Source organism: Polypterus senegalus, chromosome 12 (genome assembly GCF_016835505.1).
Source record: "Polypterus senegalus isolate Bchr_013 chromosome 12, ASM1683550v1, whole genome shotgun sequence".
Classification (NCBI taxonomy): Eukaryota; Metazoa; Chordata; class Cladistia; order Polypteriformes; family Polypteridae; genus Polypterus; species Polypterus senegalus.
This window is the reverse complement of record NC_053165.1, coordinates 154,189,914-154,215,500: the sequence shown is the minus strand read 5'-3', so window position 1 is coordinate 154,215,500 and position 25,587 is coordinate 154,189,914. Positions and strand designations below refer to the sequence as shown.

The 25,587-nt window shown below is 43.2% G+C and overlaps 1 protein-coding gene across 4 annotated transcripts in view; it reads left to right on the top strand.

The window, feature by feature from the left end:
* s1pr2 (sphingosine-1-phosphate receptor 2) overlaps positions 1 to 25,587 on the top strand; it is a 246,929-nt gene that overhangs the window by 214,862 nt on the left and 6,480 nt on the right. Inside the window, exons 4-11 of one of the 4 annotated variants that reach the window (XM_039770367.1) lie at positions 3,942 to 4,025; positions 9,774 to 9,863; positions 11,836 to 11,913; positions 18,299 to 18,376; positions 18,468 to 18,569; positions 20,016 to 20,129; positions 23,018 to 23,089; positions 23,221 to 23,334. In XM_039770367.1, coding sequence (XP_039626301.1) covers positions 3,942 to 4,025; positions 9,774 to 9,863; positions 11,836 to 11,913; positions 18,299 to 18,376; positions 18,468 to 18,569; positions 20,016 to 20,129; positions 23,018 to 23,089; positions 23,221 to 23,334 — 732 coding nt within the window. Of the gene's footprint in view, positions 1 to 3,941; positions 4,026 to 9,773; positions 9,864 to 11,835; positions 11,914 to 18,295; positions 18,377 to 18,467; positions 18,570 to 20,015; positions 20,130 to 23,017; positions 23,090 to 23,220; positions 23,335 to 25,587 lie in introns of all 4 variants that reach the window. The other 3 variants (XM_039770366.1, XM_039770369.1, XM_039770372.1) reach the window with 3 other exon arrangements.

Genomic DNA, 25,587 nt, shown 5'->3' with positions numbered 1-25,587 from the left:
ACAATGCAAAAACAGAAAGAAATATGAACCCTAAGCATTAAATAAATGATAGATTTAAAAAGTGTGAGATATGCTCTCATCTTAAATGTTTAAAACTTCGCATAACGCGTTGTGTCAAAGAATCCAAACAGCGTGTGCCTGTTTGGAGCTGCAGAATTCCTGACATTCATGTTCCAATTCTTGCACTTATTATATTGTCTACATATTAATTATGTCCTTTCGTAAAATAGTCTTCCCCTGCATCCACAATATACAGTGTATTCAGAAAGTATTGAGAACCGCTCACTTTCTGCACACTTGATTGAGGTTGTAGATTTCATTTTAAATGGGTGTCTTTGCCATTTTTGCCCATTAAGCTACACACAATAACCAATTACGACAAAGTGAACACTTGTTTTTAAGAAAGGCTTTAACATTTATATTTAAAAAAAAAACAACTGAACTCCCTCATTCATAGAAATATTCAGACCCTTGAGTCAGTACTTTTTAAAAGCCCCTCAATTCCCGGCTCTAAGTCAACTTGGTTTGTCTCTACAAGCTTCGCACGCCTGGATTTGCACAGTTTATCTCATTCTTTCTGGCGGCTCCCTTAGATTAGATGTGAAGTGTCTGTAAACTGTCCTCTTCTCTATACACATGTTCTGTGTCTGGACCACTCAAGGACACTCGCTTGTCTTGGAGCTACTCTGTCCTTTGGGTCATTGTCATGCAAAAAAAAAGGTGTATCGTCACCCTGGTCTGAGGTCACATGCACTCTGGAGCAGTTTTTTCTTCAAGGACCTCTCTTCTTGATGGCATTCATCCTTCTCCCAATTCTGACCAGTGTCCCTGTTCCTGCACCCCCACAGCATGACGCTGCTACCACTGTGCTTCACCTTAGGAATGGTATTAGGTAGGTGATGAGCACTACCTGGTCTTAGAGCTTGGGCTTCTGCCCAACAATTTCAGTTTTGTCTCCTTAGACCAGAGAATCTTTTCCTTCATCCTCTCAGAGCCCACTGAACACCTTTTACTCAACAGTGGCTTCCATTTCTAGCCACTCTACCATCAACTCCTGATTGATGGAGTGCTGCTGAGATGGCCATCTTTCCAACAGGTTCTCCCATCTCAGCAGAAGATTTCTGAAGCTCTGTTAGACTGACCATTGGGTTCTTGGTCACCTCCAGGACCCAAGGCCTTTTCAACCGGTCATTCAGTTTGACAAAATAGCCAACTCCAAACAGCGTCCTGGTGGTTGCAAACTTCTTCCATTTCACAATTCTTGAGGCTGCTGTGCTCCTGGGGAACATTCAAAGGGTTTGATCCACTTGCCCTGATCTGTGCCTCATCACTACGTGATCATGGTGGTCCATAGAGAGTTCCAACAGTGTGAATTGTGGGACCTTCTATACTCGGGTCCATGTGTGCCTTTCTAAGTGATGTCCAATCAGGTCAGTTCACCACAGGTGGACACCAATCAAGTTCTCGACACACCTCGGGGTGAATTAAAGCAAACAGGACCACCTAACCACAATTTGGAGTGCAACAGCAATGGCACTGAGTAAATGAGAAATTTCAGTTTATAATTTGTAATGAAGGGGCGGCACGTTGGCGCAGTTGGTAGCACTGCTGCCTCGCAGTTAGGAGACCTGGGTTCACTTCGTGAACTGCGTGGAGCTTGCATGTTCTCCCTGTGTCTGTGTGGGTTTCCTCAGGGCACTCTGGACAACTTTTTTCTCATTTTGGTTCTGTACATGACCACAATGAATTTGAAATGAAACAACTCAGATGCAGTTGAAGTGCAGACTTTCAGTTTTAATTCAGTGGGGTGAACAAAACGATTGTATAAAAATGTGAGACAACTAAAGCATCTTTTTTGAACACAATCCCTTTATTTCAGGGGCTCAAAGGTAACTGGCCAATTGACTCAAAGGCTATTTCATGGGCAGGTGTGTTCAAGTCCGTCGTTATGTCTTATCAATGGAGTTGATCTGAGGTGTGGTGCTTGCATGTGGAAGATTTTGCTGTGAACAGACAACATGCGGTCAAAGGAGCTCTCCATGCAAGTGAAAGAAGCCGTCCTCAAGCTGCGAAAACAGAAAAAACCATCTGAGAAATTGCTACAATATTACAGGTGGAAAAATCTACAGTCTGGTACATCCTGAGAAAGAAAGCAAGCACTGGTGAACTCAACAACACAAAAAGACCTGGACGTCCACGGAAGACAACAGTGATAGATCACAGAATCATTAACATGGTGAAGAGAAACCCCTTCACAACAGCCCACCAAGTGACCAACACACTCCAGGGCTTGGTAGGCGTATCGATGATATCCAAGTCTACCATAAAGAGAAGACTGCATGAACATAAATACAGAGGGTGCACTGCAAGGTGCAAGCCACTCATAAGCCTCAAGAATAGAAAGGCTAGATTGGACTTTGCTAAAGAACATCTCAAAAAGCCAGCACAGTTCTGGTATAACATTCTTTGGACAGATGAAACCAAGATCAACCTCAGAATGATGGCAAGAAAAAAGGATGGAGAAGATGTGGAACAGCTCATTATCCAAAGCATAGCACATCATCTGTAAAACATGGTGGAGTCAGGCAGTGTGATGGCTTGGGTGTGCATGGCTGCCAGTGGCACTGGGACACTCGTGTGTATTGATGAGGTGACACAGGACAGAAGCAGCCAAATCAATTCTGAGGTGTTCAGAGACATACTGTCTGCTCAAATCCAGCTAAATGATGTCAACTTGATTGGGCGGCAGGCGTTTCATGATACAGATGGACAATGACCAAAAACATACAGCCAAAGCAACCCAGGAGTTTATTGAAGCAAAGAAGTTGAAAATTCTTGAATGGCCAAGTCAGTCACCTGATCTTAACTCAACTGAGCAGGCATTTCACTTGTTGAAGACTAAACTTCAGACAGAAAGGCCCACAAACAAACAGCAACTGAAAGTAAAGGCCTGGCAGAGCATTAAAAAGGAGGAAACCCAGCATCTGGTGATGTCCAGGAGTTCAAGACTTCAGGCTGGCATTGCCAGCAAAGGGTTTTCAACCAAGTATTAGAAATGAACATTTTATATCCAGTTATTTAATTTGTCCAATTACTCTTGAGCCCCTGAAATGAAGGCATTGTGTTTAAAAAACGCTTTATTTGCCTCACATTTTTATGCAATCGTTTTGTTCACCCCACTGAATTAAAGCTGAAAGTCTGCACTTCAACTGCGTCTGAGTTGTTTCATTTCAAATTCATTGTGGTAATGTACAGAACCAAAATTAGACAAAAGTTGCCTCTGTCCAAATATTTATGGACCTAACTGTAGCTCACCATCCTTAGAAGGATGTCTCACCCTTTCTTTGCAAGTTTGCCTTTTTTTTACCTTAGGCTCCCCTGCAGCTGGCACTGAAGCTGCACATTTGTATGACGGCTTGCCAGCTGATTGTGCTGGTGACTCATCACCAGACTGATGAAACCCCAATGCCAGTAATGGGAGCCTGAGGAACCATAAGCTGCGGTGTTCAGCCACCCCAATTGTATGACAGTTTGTACCCATTCTGTCACTCACACCCGGGCTTCCATGGTTTGTGCCTAATCCTTCACTATTGATGTCACCACCTGCTTTCCAGTGGGTCATTTTGGCGATGTCAGTTTATGTTAATGAGCGCATTACTCCCAACCAGGTTTTGGAGGGGCTTTTTTGGGAGGGGGGGCAACTATACTATTTTTAAGCTGTCCTTTGGCTATTAATTTTATTAAAAGCCTTGCTGTTTCCATAATGGTGGACTGATTGCATGAACTGACTTGACAGTAAAATATCAGATGTTACTTGTGTTTTTATATATATAATATATATATACAGTAAATATATATATATATATATATATATATATATATATATATATATATATGATATACATATATAATAAAATATTATATATATTTTTTTTTAACAGGGGGGAAAGAGAAGGGAGCTTTCCAGAAGGTCACGGCTAGGCCACTCCACAGAGTCCATCGTGGTCGAAGGCTCCAAAGTGCTGGTAGGTCTTTTCTGCTTGCTCTGCTAACATGAACAGCATAGAGTTGAGTTAACTTCAGCACATATTTTGTCCCTGTCAATTTTTGAACAAAGCATTATTTAACAAAAAAATAAAAAAAAAAAATGAAGCCGAAACCTTGTCATCCTTTATGAAGAGCCTTGATCAGACACTGGAAGTGCTGAGCTCATAACTACACAAATGAGTTCGATGGATCTAATGGTCACCTCTTGTTGGTCAAAATTTCTTATGTTCGTAAACGTCTTGGGTTTTTGAATTGGAGCCGTTGAACCCGAGACAAACTAGTAATGTCAGTTTTAACCACATGGGGGCAACAGTGGGCGGTGCCGATTATATCACGAACTTCAGTTAGTAGAAGAAACGGTACAAACGTAGACTTCCATGACGTCACTTTTTCATATCACGCCATCCTCATGCAAGTCCCATGGGGTCAGTTAGCATGACTGTAGGTACCAAAAGATCAGAGGGGGACCCTCTTGAGTTGAGTTGATTACGTTTTGAGAGATGAGCTTAGGATGCTGTCATGTCCTGGCTGGGGTTCAAAGTCTTGTTTTAGGTCCCTTTTGTTAATTTTTGATTACTGTACTGTATTGTATTTATTTTTATTATTCACGTCATTCTTCATTTTCGACTTTTGTCTTTGTATATCATTTGCCTGGTTTATGTTCTGTGTGTTTTGTGGGTGGTTTTCCCCCAGATGTGGGGGCCACCGGCTAATCACTACTAGGAATTGTCCTCCGCCCTATAAATCCGGAGGGTCTCCCACAGTTCCTGGGGGTTCAATTTAATCGTGCCTGAGAGATGGTTAGTTTACTTGCGTTTCTTTGATTTATTGGATTTCTGGGGGTGACTTCTGCAGGGCTGCATATTAACCATTAAGCATAATAAGCACATGCGCTTAGGGCGTCAAGGGAAGGGGGCACCACAGAAATTTTCCATTGCTGGATTTACCATGGACCATATGCCGCAAAATTGTAAAATAAGCATCATTTTCTATCTTACTGTGAGTTTTGTTTCATTTAGAAAAATAAAATTCTATTTTACGGTTTATTGTTGATTATAGAGTAAGACCCCGATTAACGCTGAATCGAGATAACGCGCTTTGTTACAAACTCTTAAAAAAAGTGCCACATTTGTAATGATTCGTTATAACACAATTACGCCCGAACAAAACCCAAATGGACCCGCGACAGGCACATCCACAGATTCCCACCTCGATCGTTTTAAAAAACGAAGCAACTTACACAACGTACAAATTGCTGGAGAAGTGGCAAGTGTGGATATATACGCTTTTGCGACAATTCCAACAACTTTAAAAGCCATAATTGAGCAAGGGAATCATCCTCCTGAATTGGTTTTTAATGTTGATGTAACGAGCTAATTTTATTAGAGAAGGCCACGCGAGAAAAATAGCGAGCAGCAGGATTCCAAGTTGGCAAAGGATCGCTTAACGCTTCTTTTGGGCGTGGACGCTAAAGGAGATCTCACCTTAAAACCGCTGTTTGTATACCACTCAAAAAAAAACTCCTAGAGCAATGAAAGGAATTGCGCAGTAGCGCTGCTGCCTCGCAGTAAGGAGACCGGATTCGCTTCCAGAGTCCTCCCTGTGTGGAGTTTGAATGTCCTCCCCGTGTCTGCGCGGGTTTCCTCCCACAGTCCAAAGACATGCAGGCTAGGTGCATTGGCGATTCTGAATTGTCCCTAGTGTGTGTGCGCGCGCCCTGCCCAGGGTTTGTTTCCTGCCTTGCACCCTGTGTTGGCTGGGATTGGCTCCAGCAGACCTCCGTAGTTAGGATATAGCGGGTTGGACAATGGATGGATCTTTCGGCTGACAATGGATGGATCTTTCGGCTGCACCTTTTAGGGGTCGCCACAGCACTCTTCCTGTCCTCTACATCTTGTTCTGTCACACCCACCACCTGCAGGCCCTCTCCCAATAATAATAAAACGTTTTATTTATATAGCGCCTGCATGCCCAAGAAAAGAAAATGGATTTTATAGGATGTCTTGGAACACTATGAACATTTTCCAATACTGGTTTACCGCATATTTTTGTCAATCCTTAAAGTGTCACTGTGAACTTTGTAAAAGTAGAGCCGTTAGCGCTACGACTGATTAATAATGCACCAAGCCACACCACCCACTTATCCGACTTAAAATCTTACATTCCGTTTGAAGTAGTTTATCGCACCCAATACACTATTTCGTTATTCCAACCCATGCATCAAGAAGTCATATCAAATTTTAAGGCATATTATCTTCGTCGCATATTTCAACATCTTATTGAAGAAGCGGACGGTGCAAATAAACAATCTATTAAGCAATTTCGGACAGCATTGAACTCCCCTATTCCTATTTACTATGCGTTAAAATGACCGCGTTTAACGCTGTTTCGTTTAGCTCTTTGTTTTTAGGTACGCATCCTGCGCGTTAACCGGGGTACTACTTGTATTTTGAATTACTTATGTACGGGGTACCAAAATCTTTTAAATGCATGAGTGGGGCCCCTAAAAGTCTTAAACCAGCCCTGCGTTTCTGGAATACAACTCTGGGACTTGATGGTATCGGATTGCCTTAGTGTGTTTTGGGCAGTCCCTTCACTTCTTGTGCTCCACTGAGCCTCACTGTCACTGAGGAGCAGTCTGTGAGAATAAACGCATTCTGCCGTCACGTGACTCCGCTGGGCACGATTAACGCCGTTCGTTGACTTCAGTTGTATTCGGAGTGCAGCTTAGAGCGCCCTCTGGTGACTAGAAACGGCACGCCGTAGATCTCTTTTTAAAACTGAACAGCAGTTGGGGATGAAGAATGGAAAGGTCGTTGGTCCAGATGACATACCTAAGGAAGCGTGGAGGTGTTTAGGGGAAATGGCAGTGGAGTTCTTAACCAAATTGTTTAATGGAATCTTGGAAAGTGAGAGGATGCCTGAGGAGTGGAGAAGAAGTGTACTGGTGTCATTTTTTAAATATAAAGGGGGATGTGCAGGACTGCAATAACTACAGGGGGATAAAGTTGATGAGCCACAGCATGAAGTTATGGGAAAGAGTAGTGGAAGCTCAATTAAATAGTGAGGTGATAATTAGTGAGCAGCAGTATGGTTTCATGCCAAGAAAGAGCACCACACATGCAATGTTTGCTCTGAGGATGTTGATGGAGAAGTATAGAGAAGGCCAGAAGGAGTTGCATTGCGTCTTTGTGGACCTGGAGAAAGCATAGGACAGGGTGCCTCGAGAGGAGCTGTGGTATTGCATGAGGAAGTCAGGAGTGGCAGAGAAGTATGTAAGAGTTGTACAGGATACGTACGAGGGAATAGTGACAGTGGTGAGGTCTGCGGTAGGAGGGACAGATGCATTCAGGGTGGAGGTGGGATTATATCAGGGATCAGCTCTGAGCCCTTCTTATTTGCAATGGTGATGGACAAGACAGGAGTCCCCGTGGACTGTGATGTCTGTTGATAACATTGTGATCTGTAGTGATAGTAGAGAGCAGGTTGAGGAGACCCTGGAGAGATGGAGATATGAGGAAGAGAGGAGAGGAATGAAGGTCAGTAGGACCACCAAGACAGAATACATGTGTGTAAATGAGAGGGAGTTCAGTGGAATGGTAAGGATGAGGGGAGTAGAGTTGGCGAAGGTGGATGAGTTTAAATACTTGGGATCAACAATACACAGTAATGGGGACTGTGGAAGAGAAGTGAAGAAGAGAGTGCAGGCAGGGTGGAGTGGGTGGAGAAGAGTGACAGGAGTGATTTGTGACAGACGGGTATAAGCAAGAGATGGAAGGTCTAAAGGACGGTAGTGAGACCAGCTATGTTATATGGGCTGGAGATGGTAGCACTGACCAGAAAGCAGGAGACAGAACTGGAGGTGGCAGAGTTAAAGATGCTAAGCTTTGCATTGGGTGTGACAAGGATTAGAAATGAGGACATTAGAGGATCAGCTCAAGTTGGACGGTTGGGAGACAAAGTCAGAGAGGCGAGATTGTGCTGGTTTGAACATGTGCAGAGGAGAGATGAGGGGTATATCGGGAGAAGGGTGCTAAGGATAGAGCTGCCAGGTAAGAGGAGGGCCTGGAAGAAGATTAATGGATGTGGTGAGAGAGGACATGCTGGTGATGGGGGTGATGGAGCAAGATGCAGAGGACAGAAAAATATGGAAGAAGATGATCTGCTGTGGCAACCAGGGCCGGATTAAGACGAAATTGGGCCTGATGCTGCAGTGCAAATAATGCCTATTTTTTCTCAGCATTGGCGCATGTGCACTCGACACTCACCGTGCATGCGCACTCGACACTCACCGTGCATGCGCACTCAGACCGACCACAGAGCCTTAATTGCTTGCGACGCAAACAGCCAGCCTTTATTGAACATGAATAATAATAACGGCATAGTATCGTAACAACTCGAGATTAACATCAAACTACGTAACCTTAACATTCAATAGCAATGGTCTGAAAAGTGCGCTTAATGCAGAAAACCTAACAATTAAATAGACACAATTTCGTAATTCTCTTACGAAACAGAGTAAGAAAAAATGAATTTGCAGAGACGTTGGGCCAAAGTGACTCAGTTCAGGCTCTTGAGGGTAAAAATTTGTCCACGATTTAAATTTCATAATAGACCTGAATCCTGACGAGGATTTAAAAAAATCTAAACATCTATGCCGGGCATGCGGGCCGGCTTTTAGTTTTAACTTTACAGATAACCATTTAAATAGCCATCGATTTTCACTGTACAACTAACTTTCAAGGTGAAACATTTACTGCGTGGCACTTACCGAACAATAATAAAGCAGAATCCCTAAGATATTGCACAAAAACGCAGCTAAATTACTAAGTAAACTGTTTGACGTAAAATTGATAGCATTGACTTGAAATCTTCGGTTAACAATAAACACGACGACGTTATAGTTACGTCACAGCGCAAAGAACAATAGTAACTGTATAATAAGTAACGCTGTGTCTAGGCGTCCGAAAGTGGGACTCCAAATTTCATTCTAAGAATTATTTTGAGGTTAATATAGCAAAGGAAAACTGTTCAGCTTCCGGAAAATTCTCGTCTGTTTTCATCTGGGCCTATTTCAGGAATGGGCTTAATGCTGCAGCATCAGTAGCACCCACCTTAAGCAGCGGAAAGAAGTAGTTTGTGAGAGTAAACACATTCGGCCGTCACGTGATTCCGCAGGGCACGCTTACGCCGTTCATTGACTTCAAATGTATTCGGAGTGCAGCTTGGAGCGCCCTCTGGTGACTAGAAGTGGCACGCCGTAGACCTCTATCTAAAACTGAAAGTATTCGAAGGTAAGAACGTTTTGGACAAAAATTAATAAATAAAATTACATAATAATGAATACTAACAATATGAAATGTTATTATAAATACAGAAATTAATATATTTTTGATTTATGTATTTAATTATTTCTACATTTATTTATTTCAGTTACACGGCACAAAACATGAAGTAATCCCTGAATTGTAAATTGTCACTGTTTAATACTTCATTAACGGAGGAGCGTGGTTTATTCCAGTCTGTATAATGAGTCAATTTTATCTAATTATGAAGTCTGTTTAACGGTATTTTAACTCGTTTATGTCGGTCAAATAAGGTAAAAGCGCGGACTTGTAGCTTTACAATATGTAATGCGTCACTAATGGAGGAGTGTGATGTTTTGCTTTGAGTTTATTATGGAGGTTTTTTCTTTTCTTTTCTTTTCTTATTGCCCCCCTCCACAGATTCCCCAGCAGAACGCCGTCTTTCGCCTCGGAGTCTTGATGATGGGGCAGCGCGGTGGCGCGGTGGTAGCGCCGCTGCCTCCCACCCAGGTTTGTGTGCCAGGCGCTCCCTGCGCGGGGTCGGAATGTTCGATTTTCCTCCCTCAGTCCACAGGCAGGCAGGCAGGTCAGGTGGATGTGTGTGTGTCTGTGTCTGTGTCGCCCAGTCCTGGTGTTGTTCGTGCCTTGTGCCTGAGGATTGTCAGGTTAGGCTTCTGATTGCCTCGTGAGCTTGCGCTCGATAAATTTGTTAAGAAAATGAATGTATGGATGTCGTTGGTGCTGGGGATCCCTGACAATAAAATATACACTCACTGAGCAACTTTTTAGGAACCCATGTACACCTGCTTCTCCGTGGAATTATCTAATCAGCCAATCATGTGGCAACAGCACAATGCATATATAGTCGGCAGGCACAGATCAGGAGCTTCAGTTCATGTTCACATCAGACATCAGAATGGGGAGATAAAGTGAGCTCAGTGATTTTGACAGTTGGTGCCAGACAGGTTGGTTTGAGTATTTCTGTAACTGCGGATATCTTTGAGATTTTCACCCACAAAAGTTTCCAGAGTTTACTCAGAATGGAACAACAAAAAAACCCAGGGAGCAGCAGAGATGTCTCGTTGATGAGAGAGGAGAACGGCCAGGCTGGTTCAAGCTGACAGGAAGACTCAGATAACTAACTGTGAGGAGAAAAGCATCTCAGAATGCACAACACGTCCAGCCTTAAGTTCTGATGGCCTACGACAGCAGCTTAAGACCACGTCAGATTCCTCTCCTGTCAGTTAAGAATAGGAAGCTGAGGCTGCGGTGGGCACAGGCTCACCAAAACTGGACAGCTAAAGACTGGGAACACCTGGCCTGGTCTGATGAATCTCAATTTCTGCTGAGGCACACAGATAGCGGGGATAGAAGAGCAGGAATCCATGCAGGCAACCTGCCGTGTGTCACCAGCCCAGACTGCTGTAATGGTATGGAGAGCATTTTCTTGGTGCACTGTGCTGCTGTTAATGCCGGTGAAGTAAACTTCAAAGATGCTTTGCTACAAGCAGAAACGGCAGGAGCTACGTGAAATCAAAATATTTTTATTTTACTAGAAGTGAATTTACCATGTGTATCATTTTTTTTTACAGGTTTACGACAGTTAAGCTATCCCAATAAGAATGGAAGGAATGAAGTCTGTTAATTTAAGAGGCGTGACGTATTCACAATATATTTAATGGCTTATTAGTTTGCCAGTGACTGTGATTGTGGCCATCATATCACAATCATAGTGATAAATGGTTACTTAAGGTTTATATCATTTTAAAAAACCATAAGACAGTATAAAGGCGTATCACAGGGAAAGGCGTCCTCGAAAGTCCTCATTTTTCCACCCAAATGTCTTCATTTCCAGAGGTAGAGAGTTGGCAGCCCTAAGTCTGACACTTGATGTAAGATGGAGGGCGGGTTGTTGATAGCCGGCCTTACTTTTCGGACCTCAAGTCCTTGCCTTTTTAATCTCAGGTGGTGCTGCCTGTTGTTTGTTGGCCTCGACCCACCATTTAGCAGTCTCTGTAAGAACTTTGTCGTGCCTCCATCTGTATCGACCTTCTCCCAGTGCTTTGGGGCATCCAGTCAAAATATGATTCAGGGTACCAATCAACCACCTTTTGAATGCCACAGCCTATTTGAGTATTCTTGCTGATCGTGTACCACGGAGTCCCCATCTTCTAATGGTTACTTGCCACATGATGGTGCAGATTGGCTCCATGAACCTTCCAGGTCACCAGATCTCAGTCCAGCAGAACACCTTTGGGTTGCGGTAGAATGGCAAACCTGAAGTCATGTCAGCACTGTCCATCACCTCAAAGGAAGGTTTAGCAACATCTTGTGGAGTCCATGCTGTGAAGAACTGAAGCAACTCTGAGAGCAAAAGGAAGTCCTACCCAGCATTATTAGTATGAGGGTCCTAAGAATTTGCTCCGTGAGTGTAAGGTCGGTCCTTATTGCTGTCGATTAACAGACTTGTGTTCATTTTAAGATGCTGAGATCAACCTCGAGCTCAGGAAGCTACTGGCTGAGATGTACCACGTAAACATTCCTCTTCAAAAGCCGCCAGGTACGTATTGTGGGCCATTACAGTAAGTGGCTTTAAAACAAAATGTCCTCGTTGCTTTTATCCAACTTCCCTTTTTTTGATACAGCAGTAAACTGTTTCAGCCTCAATGATTTTTCTGGCAGTTACACCTAAGTTGTGTCTTATTTGTATAAAATGCTTTGAATACCGAAAGGTGCTAAATAAAATAAAGTCTGCAAATTGTACTGGTACCCTCAATGTGCACAGGCTCTTCCTGGCTCCGTGTGCACTTTGCATGTTCTCCCCGTGTCCGTCCTGCGTGTTATCGCTGTGGTTCTCCAGTGTTCCCCTCGCCTCCATTGCACACTCGGGTTAGGTTTATGGGCACATCTGAACTGCCCCAGAGTGCAGCCCACTCACATACAGTCGGGTCCATAAGTGTTTGGGCAGTGAACGCAACATAATTCATAATGTCACAATTTTGGCTCTGCGTGCCACCACAATGGATTTAAAACAAACTAATCGAGATGTGGTTGAAGTGTAGACTTTCAGCTTTAACAAAAATATCATAGGAGCTGTTTAGGAATGACAGCCATTTTTATACACGGTCCCCCCATTTTCAGGGGCTCAAAGGTATTTGGACAAACTAACATAATCACGACTATGATGATCATCTCCAATATTTGGTTGATAATCCTTTCTAGTCATTGACTGCCCGAAGTCTGAATCCCTGGCCTTCTCCAAGTGCTACTGATGCTTTGCCGGGCCTTTACTGACGCTCTCTTCAGGTTGGACTTTCTGCCATCAGTTTTGTCTTCAGCAAGTGAGGTGCATGTCCAGTTGGGTTGAGGTCAGTTGACTGACTTGGCCATTGAAGAATCCTCCACTTTTGTGCCTTGTAAAGCCCTTGGTTTGCTGTCCCAGTATGTTTTAACTTGTTCTCCATCTGTACTGTGAAGTGTTGTCCTGTCAGTTTTGTAGCATTTGTCTGAATCTGAGCAGACAGTACAGCTCTGAATGCTTCAGAATTCATCCTGCTACTTCTGTCAGCCGTCACATCATCAATAAACACCAGTGACCAACTTCCACTGGCAGCCATGCATGATCAGGCCATAATACGGCCTCCGCCATGTTTCACCAATGATGTGGAGCCGTTCCTCCTCTTCTCCTTACTCTTCTCTGTCCATTATTCTGGTACATAGTGTTCTTAATATCCTTTGTCCAAAGTTCCAAAACTGGACAGGCTTTTAAAATGTTCTCTGGCAAAGTCTAATCTGTCCTTCCTATGCTTGAAGAATACCAGTGGTTTGCACCTTTGTGGTAGACCCCCTGTCTTTACTTTCACGAAGGCTTCTCTTGATTGTAGACTTTGGCAATGATAGGCCTGCCTCCAGGAGTGTGTGGTCTTGGTTTGGCTGAATGTTCTACATTGGTTGTTCTTCACCAAGGACAGAATTCTGTGATCATCTAGCACAGTTGTCTTCCATGGTTGTCCAGACCTTCTGATGTTGCCGAGTTCAACATTGTGTGCATTCTCTTTATGAATCCACTAAATGTGAATTTCCTCTTGGGATTAATAAAGTATCTATCTATCTATCTATCTATCTATCTATCTATCTATCTATCTATCTATCTATCTATCTATCTATCTCTCATATAGTGCCCTTCATATCTATCTATCTATCTATCTATCTATCTATCTATCTATCTATCTATCTATCTATCTATTTATTATATAGTGCCTTTCATATCTATCTATCTATCTATCTATCTATCTATCTATCTATCTATTATATAGTGCCTTTCACATCTATCTATCTATCTATCTATCTATCTATCTATCTATCTATCTATCTATCTATCTATCTATCATATAGTGCCTTTCATATCTATCTATCTATCTATCTATCTATCTATCTATCTATCTATCTATCTATCTATCTATCTATCTATCTATCTATCTATCTATCCATCCGCTGTCTCTCTAAAGGGTTTGTTTTATCTTCTCAGCCTAATGATGGCCTGTTTCTACTTGCATGGTCAGCTCTTTGGACCTCGTATTGAGAGTTCACAGCCACAGCTTCCAAATGTAAATTCCACACTGCAGACCTTCTACCAGATAGAATAAAGCTGAATAAAAACAAAACAAAGCTAACCTTTACAAGTATCATAAATTTACACCGGCTGTTACAGACTCAAATCAAATGTATGTTTTTATTCTAAAATAGTAAGAATAAGAGCAGCTGACTTCTGAAAACATACTCATCCTAGGACGAACTTATGAAGTTTTGATTACCAGTCAACAGTTGATATCGTTGCACCACCGAAGCGCTCGTATCAAATGCATTTCAATGTCACACCCTAACGCGGGTTCTTTTTCTGCAGTTATATTTTTGAGTATAAGTGCATTTGTTCTGTTATATTTGTATCTTTTGTGAAAGTGTTTCTTTGATATTTGGACTTCAGGCTTCACACATTATAAACTTCATGTCTACATTTAGTCAATTATTACTAAAACAGGAAAAACGTTTCTGTTTTAATGATGTGTTTACATAGATTGTTGTAAACACGGAACACACATGAAATGCATGCGCTCCAAATAACGATATAGTGTTTATAAAAGGTGTCATTTTGCTTGACTTCTCACTCTATACAACTCTAAGCAACTGACACGCAGGTAAACAGACATGAGCTGAGAAAACTCTGTGGTGGGGGTTATGATAGTAGGGTGCTGGCTGCTTGCTGCTAATCAACACATTTACAGGACAAAAGACAGTGTTGGAGAGGTGCGAAGTGATTTAAGGTGGGACGGATCTGCGAGTTTTTTCATAGGCTCTGGTAATTCTAGTGTTAATAATTAATGAAATAATGAGAGATCTCCTTTACACGAAGCTATGGAGCAGCTTGGCAGTCAAATGTCCAAGTACTTTTGACCCCCTGGAAAGTAGGGGGCATATATAACAATGTATGTCATTCCTAAACGGCTCATACAATATTTTTGGTAAAGCCTTTAAATTAAAGCTGAAAGTCTACACTTTAGTCATATGTTGATTGCTTTGTTTCAGATCCATCGTGATGGCACACAGAATCATAATTATGAAAATTGTGCCACTGTCTGAATACTAATGTTTAGTCCTCATTTATTTAGTATGTTTGTTTAAAAATAAGTGTTCACCTTTTATTAACTCTGTTTTTGGTTTTCATATGGCTTTATGTTATATTCAGGTTTTCATCGATACTTCATTATTTAGTGCAGTAATGTGAAAAAGTAAGACCACCTCATGAAGTGTTTCTCTTCTTTAACACACAGTGCCCTCCACAATGTTTGAGACACGGACCCATTTTTCTTTCATTTGCCCAGCTGCTCCACAGTTTAAAAAGACAAATCCAACATTTCAGACATTGTCATTAAAGTGCACATTGCAGACTTTCACCTAAGGGGATTTTCACCACGCAGACATATGTTAGCAAATTAAAAATCATTGCTATGAGGTGTACTTACTTTTTCATATGACTGTCTTTTTTCTGTAAGTATTGTGTTTATATATTTCTTGACTGTGTTCTGTGGGCGGAGCCTCAAGAGGTGGGTCCACCCTAAGGGACCCTCCACCCCCAGCTTTTTAAAATGAGGAATCCAGAAGAGCACCACTGTGAGCTGTGGCCTGTGGAGCATTTTGTAAATCCTATTTGGATGTTCTGATTCATGAAGTATTGTGTTGTGCTTGGCGTCTGATTTCTGGATTAGAGATTGGGTTTGTTTTGCTTAGATTTGCCTTGTTAAGACATTCTGGTTTTTCCTTTTTAATTGTTTTTCTTTTTAGGCCAGAGGTTTACAGGTTGCCTCTCTCTCGAAGGGCATTTTGTTGTATTTTGAATGTCTAAAAGAATGAGGCATTTTTTCAAAGCCTGCCTTTTGAGTTTGGGGCCAGGCTGCCTAGGGTGAGGCCTGCTCTCAAGCACATGACGTTCCAGTCATGTTTATGTGTGGGTCTTGTGCTTTTTTTATGGTCTGTTCCCCACCTTTTCACTATTTGGTGTCATTGTATCTTAACACATAACTAAAGGCTGGCATCCCGTTCAGAGTTGGCCCCTCATTAACTCCAGATGCTATCAGGATAGGCTCCTGCCCCTGAGACATTTAATTAGATCCCTTTTGATAATAGGTGGATGTCTTTAAATTAACTATTTTGTGGGTGGACATTAGTAATAGGTGCTGCTTCATGGATCCCACATGGTCATTATCCATATGGGGCCTGGAGTTTCTCCCTTTGTTTGTGATGGTTTCCCTCCACTTATTCCATTATTCTTCCTACATTCTAAAGCAGGGGTGGGCAGTGTCAGTCCTGGAGGGCCACAGTGGCTGCCAGTTTTTGTTCCAACCCAGATTCTTAATGAGAACTCAATTATTGCTGATAAAGCCCTTACTGCTTAAGTGACATTTTGATGTATCATTTTAGTGGTCTCGCTTGTGAAGATTCCCCACCCTTAATTGCTTCTTTCAGTCTTAAGCAGCTGCATTCACCATTTTAATGAGAAAGGAGCCAGCGGTTCTCCATCTAACTTGTTTCCATTTACACCTGCGTGTGTTCATCACACACTTAATAGAAACATCTATTCAAATCATTTGGATGATTTCCTTGTGAAAGGAAAAAATCTACGATATAAGAATCTAACATGGCAGACTAACAATCACTAGAATTAAATAAGGTCTGAGTCTGGCAAGGATCGTTTTCTAATTAAGTAATTGGGTTGGAACGAAAACCTGCAGACACTGTAGCCCTCCAAGACTGACGTTGCCCACCTCTGTCCTAAAGTGTTGTATTTCAGCCAGGGTTCCTCCCCTGCCTAGGGTTCACATTTTGTTTTATATCCTTTTCGAGTTTTAAATTTCTGTTAATGTTGCATTTGTGGGGTGGCACGGTGGCGCAGTGGGTAGCGCTGTTGCCTCGCAGTAAGGAGCCCTGGGTTTGCTTCCCGGGTCCTCCCTGCGTGGAGTTTGCATGTTCTCCCCGGGTCTGCGTGGGTTTCTTCCCACAGTCCAAAGACATACAGGTTAGGTGCATTGGCGATCCTAAATTGTCCCTAGTGTGTGCTTGGTGTGTGGGTGAGTGTGCCCTGCGGTGGGCTGGCACCCTGCCCGGGATTTGTTTCCTGCCTTGTGTCCTGTGTTGGCTGGGATTGGCTCCAGCAGACCCCCCTGACCCTGTGTTAGGATATAGCGGGTTGGATAATGGATGGATGGATGGATGTTGCATTTATTAATTACTGACTTTATTCCCTATGCCCGTGTTATGTCCCTGATATTTTGTGGGCCATCAGCCCATCACTGTAAGAGATCAACTTCAGCCCAAGTGTCATGACTTAGACTGAGAACGGATGCTTTGTAGCCTTTTTCTTTAAGAGAAGCCATATTTTGTACCGTTGTCAGGATCACGTTCCTCGTTTCTAGGGGGCGGGGTCTCCAGGGTTGTGACCTTGACTTAATCAACAACTGGTATAAAAAGTCAGCCTTTCACTAGAAACCTTATCCGATCTGCAGTTAAAATCCCTCATTTCATTTTTCTCTATTGTGTCTTTTCTCTTCTTGTATTGCCTGTTATTTGCCTCTCATCAGAGTTACGGTCGCTACGGTTTATTTTTATTTTCTTTTGTTTGGCCTTTTGACCCGATTTTCCAAGTTTACTCACAAAATCAGTTCTCCTGCCTTCCTGCTGAGTCAGGACACCCAGAGCCTCTTGCAGTTCATTGAATGCGCTTGGGAGTTAGTGAGTTATTCTTGTGATTTTTCAACCATTCTTTAGATTTGCGATTCTGTCTTGTTGGCTTTGGTTTACCTTGCCTTTACTGTGCTTTTGTGCTCCTTGTTCAACAGAGCCATGTTTGAAAATAAATCTTTTATTTATAAAGATTCTGTGTTGCCCTCTGTATTACTACTAGCTGGGTATTTTGACGGAATTTCCCCCCTCTAGGCATTTAAGGGATATTTTTTGGGGTTTGTTTACTTGGGAACTCTTGAGTGCGTAACACAAAGATGTGCATTTTAAGTTTATCGGCAACTCTAAATTGGCCCCATGCTGGTGTGAGGATCAGCAGACCCTGCGCTGGACTGCCAGCCCTGTGTGTGTCCACTGCTGCTGGCATAGACTTCAGCCCCGTCACCTGACCCTAAAACTGGATTGAGCAGGTTTGAGAATGTTACGTTACTTTAACAGCAACATCTTCACTTCATTGTCATCTTGGAGATGGAAATCCACGCCAGCACACTTCAGGGTCTTCACACTGCTCCATACTAAAAGCTACACCTGAAATGGATTTCTTCATTGAATGTTGGTCTCACAATTACCCCCCTATCTGTGTATTTCTCCTCCATTTAAACATTTTGTCTTTTTTGGTTCATAATTAATGTTGGCACTTCTTTTAATAGAAGGCGATGAAGTGCAGCCTGATGTTCTGAATCTAAAAGCAAATCCCTTACACTCGTTCTCAAAAGTGGGACCTCTTTTAGGTGAGCATGGGCTTTTATGAATGAAATGCGAGGAGTGTGGACGCTGTCTTCTTGAGGATATATTCAATATTATGTCCTTTTTTTTTTTTAGATATCACACAACAAACCTCAGCACCAGAGATAAGAAAAACCACCAAGCACATAACTGAGAGTCTGTCATCCAGGAGGACCTGGAAGGAAATCTGGGATCACAGTAATGTGTAGCCTTTACTACTCACTGAATTAATGAATGAATGAATGGATTCCACTGGTCATGAAGCACCATTATCTTTTTTGTAGGGCACAGAGGTTGCTTTGCTACCTTGCAGTAAGGGCACCGTTACAGGTTGTGTCCCAGGTCCTCCCTGCATGGAGTTTGCATGTTCTCCCTGTGTTTCCGTGGGTTTCCTCCAGGAGCTCCAGTTTCCTCCCACAGTCCAAAGATGTGCATGTTAGGTGAACTGGCACTCGGGGACTGGAGTGGCCAAAGCGCCGCTCAGTGGTAGTGAATCACCGGAGAGAGTGGAGTGAGGGGCCGAGAGAGGAGTCCTGCGGGTGGTGCCATGGACCACAGGGGCACAAGTCTGGTAGTGGGAGTCGGAGGTTCAGGGTTGGTGCCCTCCTGGCAGCCCGAGATGGTTAAAGGGGCCCGAGCCTAGGACTGGCGTTGAAGGTGGGCTGAACTGCTGGCTTGGTGTCTCCGTGGCTGTAAGGACCCATTAAGCTAAGGAGATGTCCATTTTTAGAGGAGGGCATCACGGCTCATGCTTCCTGCACATTTTTTAAGCTCATTTTAATGGATTTATTTATTGAATTTTAAACCTCCACATCCACTTTATTTTATTGGATTGTTTATTTATTGACATTTTGAGCATTGCACTTTTTGGACACCTTGTTTTATGGAACTGCACTTAAGCGCTTTTTCACCATCCCCTTGCTTGGTGTGTATTTGTCCTCATCTGCCAAGCTTATCCCAGTTTTGGGTTCAAGAGGCCCCTGGAGGGATCTGGTAGCGTTAGGCCAACTCGCACCGTCACGAGCCACGCTGCCTCTCTCCAGCAAAGCGAGTCGCTCCAAGCAGCCAGCACTTGCGTCACAGCAGCTTGTAGTGACCATCAGCCCCTGAATGTTGGCCACACACTCCCTCGAGGGACTTCCTCCAGTCTGTCTGACTTCACTCTTGTCTTGTCCACTCGCCCCGACTCCTGAGTCACTCCTGCCTTCTCTCTCCCTCCTTTCGTTTGTTTTTTCCTTTCATTTATCTCAATCCCTTTTTCCCCTTATCATGTGCCCCCTCTTTCTTAGTTGCCTCACTCACTGCACAGGAAGCTAATGAAGTAAATGACCCAGACCCTCGTGTGTAGGAGCGTCTCAACTCAATTATTCCACCAACCACCCCATAGCTGCTTGGAGATTGAGATGGACAATTAATTATTTATTTTATTAAAACAGCCCCCTTTTCTGAGCTGCGGACCCACTATTCCACAGGCAGCACAGACAGACCAGACCCACCTTCACTAGGAAGAAAGCAAAAGTGGGATCCCTGTCTGCCCCAGAGTGTTTTTAAAGTGATGGCGTCCCCCCCATCCCAGTTCTCTTTGTAGGTTTTTGGGTCATCGGGTGTAACTAAGGCTTACCGTTCCTTCCTTTGTCTTGCCAGGTTCCAAGCAGTCACAGCCAATGTCAGAAAGCAGACGCAGGATTTCTCTTCAGCCGATAAAAGTCAGCCCACTCCCCAAGAGGGCCAGCAAGGATGCCAGAGGGCACCGTAAGGGTCAGCTTATGATCCTCTTTTATGTGTAGGACCCTAAACTTGAGTGAGACAGTTTGTTGATGGATGGATATGTGTAAAAAGAAACAAAAGAAAATCTATCTAAGAGTAAAGCAAGACTCTGGACCCCCTGAAGGTAGTAGAGAGGGACACAACTGAGTGCCATTATGAACAGTGCTGCACCTCTTCGCTCTGACACAACAACACTGCGAGAGTGTGTGTCAAGAAACGCTACGGGGATCCATTACACCAACAGCCATACTCCAGTATAGCGCCTCACGGGGACTGCGACTGCTAAGTCTGAAGATTTCTTGTCTTTCTTTTTACATTTTTCTTCCTTGTTAGTCATTCTAGTGAGGATTCAGACCATAGAGTGTGTGTGTGTGTATTTATGTATTTATTTAAAGAAAATCTATCTATCTATCTATCTATCTATCTATCTATCTATCTATCTATCTATCTATCTATCAGTTATATAGTGCCTTTCATATCTCTCTCTCTATATATATCTATTTATCATTTATATTAAGCCTTTTATCTATCTATCTATTATATAGTGCCTTTCATATCTATCTATCTATCTATCTATCTATCTATCTATCTATCTATCTATCTATCTATCTATCTATCTACAGTGCTTCTGGAAAGTATTCACAGTGCATCACTTTTTCCACATTTTGCTATGTTACAGCTTTATTTATTTTTTGACAACGTGATAAAAGTTTTCCGGAGGTTTTTGCTAATTTATTAAAAATATAAAAACTGAGAAAGCACATGTCCATAAGTATTCACAGCCTTTGCTCAATACTTTGTCGATGCACCTTTGGCAGCAATTCCAGCCTCAAGTCTTTTTGAATTTGATGCCACAAGCTTGGCACACCTATCTTTGGCCAGTTTTGCCCATTCCTCTTTGCAGCACCTCTCAGGCTCCATCAGGTTGGATGGGAAACGTCGGTGCACAGCCATTTTAAGATCTCTCCAGAGATGTTCAATCACATTCAAGTCTGGGCCCTGGCTGGGCCACTCAAGGATATTCACAGAGTTGTCCTGAAGCCACTCCTTTGATATCTTGGCTGTGTGCTTAGGGTGGTTGTCCTGCTGAAAGATGAACTGTCGCCCCAGTCTGAGGTCAAGAGCACTCTGGAGCAGGTTTTCATCCAGGATGTCTCTGTACATTGCTGCAGTCATCTTTCAATTTATCCTGACTAGTCTCCCAGTTCCTGCCGCTGAAAAACATCCCCACAGCATGATGCTGTCACCACCATGCTTCACTGTAGGGATGGTATTGGCCTGGTGATGAGCGGTGCCTGGTTTCCTCCAAACGTGACACCTGGCATTCACATCAAAGAGTTCAATCTTTGTCACATCAGACCAGAGAATTTTGTTTCAGAGAGTCCTTCAGGTGCCTTTTGGCAAACTCCAGGTGGGCTGCCATGTGCCTTTTACTAAGGAGTGGCTTCCGTCTGGCCACTCTACCATACAGGCCTGATTGGTGGATTGCTACAGAGATGGTTGTCCTTCTGGAAGGTTCTCCTCTCTCCACAGAGGACCTCTGGAGCTCTGACAGAGTGACCATCGGGTTCTTGGTCACCTCCCTGACTAAGGCCCTTCTTTTCCGATCGCTCAGTTTTGATGGCCGGCCAGCTCTAGGAAGAGTCCTGGTGGTTTCAAACTTCTTCCACTTACGGATGATGGAGGCCACTGTGCTCATTGGGACCTTCAAAACAGCAGACATTTTTCTGTAACCTTCCCCAGATTTGTGCCTCGAGACAATCCTGTCTCAGAGGTCTACTGACAATTCCTTTGACTTCATGCTTGGTTTGTGCTCTGACATGAACTGTCAACTGTGGGACCTTCTATCGACAGGTGTGTGCCTTTCCAAATCATGTCCAATCAACTGAATTGACCACAGGTGGACTCCAATGAAGCTGCAGAAACATCTCAAGGATGATCAGGAGAAACAGGATGCACCTCAGCTCAATTTTGAGCTTAATGGCAAAGGCTGTGAATACTTATGTAACATGTGCTTTCTCAATTTTTTTTATTTTTAATAAATTTGCAAAAACCTCAAGTAAACGTTTTTCATGTTGTCATTATGGGGTGTTGTGTGTAGAATTCTGAGGAAAAAAATGAATTTCATCCATTTTGGAATAAGGCTGTAACATAACAACTGTGGTGGGTTGGCACCCTGCCCGGGATTGGTTCCTGCCTTGTGCCCTGTGTTGGCTAGGATTGGCTCCAGCAGACCCCCATGACCCTGTATTCGGATTCAGCGGGTTAGAAAATGGATGGATGGATGTAACATAACAAAATGTGGAAACAGTGATGTGCTGTGAATACTTTCCGGATGCACTGTATATAAGAGCAAAGAAAGACATTTTGCATTTCATTTATCGGCTTCTCCAAAGTGCATCTGCGTTTCGAAGGCCACACATTAATCTGCCAAAACTAAATGTAATCAAATGAACAATCAGCATCAAAAGGTGAGGCGAGGGGTGTAAATATTTGGGGTGAGAGGCATGACAATCATGAGTGTACTTACCCAGGACAGTAGGCTGACTGGCACCCCAGCCATGTGTTAATTGCTGCCAGAATAATCACAGGCTCCCCATGACCCTGAACTGGAATGATGGATGGATGGAGGGATGGACAGAAAACATCCACTTACACTGTGGCTCTCCTGGAGCCTCTCTGGATTTGTCTGCTGTCTGTAATGCTAGGACCTTTTTGCCACGTGTGGACGCTTGTGTTTTCTTTTCTGTCCTTCCCATCCATAACTCTTTTTAGCTCTTACAAGTCTTTGTTTTTGTCACAGTTTCTTTTCAGTGAAGAGGCCTTACTATTTGATTTTAAGTATTCTGATTTTTTTTCTTTCTCCCTTTAATCATCAGAAAAAGAAGAGCAGCCCAGTGTCGTTGAGAAGAAAGCCAGACCAGGATTACCCTTTGGAGGCTCCCTGCCAAGTGTGTGCTGGCACTGGTCTTCTGCACTGACAACTGGCCTTTGATGTTTTCCATTGTTCTCCTTGTTTTATTTGCTTTACTGCAGTGTGTCTCACTTATGCAGGTGTATTAACCCCCTTTAACCCGTGCAGGTGCTAACTTGCAATACTCGGATTCTGACAGTAAAGGAAACTCACCTTTTGGGAAGGTTGAAGATATCAAGGAGCCACAACCTCCTCTGAGTCTGAGCCAGCGATGGGCTAGAAGTAAGGGGAAAATTCTCATGACTAGAACTTGCTGGAATGGTGTTGTTTGGTGAAACCTCAAACAATATTTATTTTTGAAGAAATTCTTCAATGGGAGGGAGGGTACATGCCAGTTATACTGCCAACCAAAAACCTGGATGCACCCAGAAATGTTCCCATTTTTGATAGAACTGATAAAAAAACCTTCAATCCACACACACACAAAAAAAAACAATAGATATTTATTATTATTATTTTGGCCAATTCTGAACCCAGAACTGAACTTTAGGAGTGCCAGGACCTTCCAACCCAAATGAACAAACGGAACGACAGGTTTCAGTGGTGCTAATGCAGTTATACGCAGGTTTCTCTAATAACCAATTAGCACTTAAAATGACTAAGGATACGCTAAGGGAGTTGAACACTAGGACACTGAAGGAAATGGCTGCTGAAAACGGAGCTTTGCTATCCATCCATTTTCCAACCCGCTGAATCCAAATACAGGGTCATGGGGGCCTGCTGGAGCCAATCCCAGGGCACAAGGCAGGAACCAATCCTGGGCAGGGTGCCAACCCACTGCAGGACACACACAAACACACCCACACACCAAGCACACACTAGGGCCAATTTAGAATCGCCAGTCCACCTAACCTGCATGTCTTTGGATTGTGGGAGGAAACCGGAGCACCCGGAGGAAACCCACGCAGATACGGGGAGAACATGCAAACTCCACGCAGGGAGGACCTGGGAAGCGAACCCGGGTCTCCTAACTGCGAGGCAGCAGCGCCACCATGCCGCCCTTTGCTATCCTATGTGAATAATAAATTAAAAATTTGGATATGAGCGTCAGTCGGCTTTGCGCTCTAGCCAAACTATTCTATAACATTTCAGCAATTATTTAGTGCTCTGATGCTGATCTTTCTGATCATAAAATAGGTCATTACAATAGCAATTGACAAGAAGAATTCATAATCAATGGCAGAATTACGGTATTTGAGGGTACCTCTAGATCTAGAGTGCCTCTTTCTCTTGCCTGATTTGACTCAAAAACTAATCAGCACATCGTCCTCTCATAACAGGCATCACGCTTCGAGTTTTAGCTCTAGACTGTCCTCAAGAGACTATGACACACAGACAGACAGACGCACACTTCATCGAGATGTCAATGTTTCGGTATCGGGGGACCCTAAAAAATCGAGATCCATCGAAAAACGGAGATCGAAATTTTTGACGAATCTAAAGCTTTCATTCCTTCCCCATAGATGACAGGTTATGGTGGGGTTTGGGGAAGGGGGCACGCAAACAAAAATCAGTCATTTGAAGCAGTAACAGCCATTGCAGACACTAGGAATGCCTTGGCTGTATTTTTAAGTCAAATACTTGACTTAAAAAAAAGTTTTATCTGAAACGAGGAAATGTTCGGATGTGGCCAAATATTTGACCAATTGCGTGTATAAGATTTTCATATGAAATACGTCTGTAGCAGTGCTCACTGTGAAATCTGCCACACCAAATGAAGAACAATCAGCTGCATGTCACAGTTTTAAATTGAAGACAGGCCTCCTGACCAATGAATGAAGGGGAGAGGCGGGTCCTCATTTGAAACCTGCCATCCTGTTTGTGCTCTACTAATATTTTTCACAATTATTTATCTAGCAATATTTCAGCAATAAATCCCTGGTGTTTTGCACGTTGTGTGCCGGTGACTTGGGTGATTGGACACGTGGATTATGTGACACGAGTAGCATGAGATTTAGTCATGGATGTTATGATGTCATTTCCTGTTATCCAGCTCTGGCCTACACAGACGCCTATTGTTTGTCACTCTCTGATTTCCACAAAGCAATGAAATTAAATTTATTTTCCCTGCCATTGCTATGGGTTAAGTAACATATAAGAAAATGACCTTTTGTGGTTCCAGGATTCCTTCAAGTTAATTGTCCTCCCCAATGGCTTCCCTTTGAATGAGTGCAGGTGCATGCTGGGATTGCTGTTCAGTCTCTGGTCTGCCTTGCGCCCAATGTGGCCAGAATTGGCACCAACATCCTGCAGCCTGGCTCAGGAAATGGACCGACAGCTGGGTAATCAGGACTGAGCAGGTTTGAAAATGAACGGATAGACAGCTGATCTGTGAGGATCTTGGACTGTCATTCCATCTTGACATGAGATCCTTATATTGGAACCCTGCAGGTTTCCTGATGAATTTTCCTCAATAATCAAACTACATTTTGAGATGAGGAAAGATCTTTAGTGGGGAAGGACATCCTTGAAAAG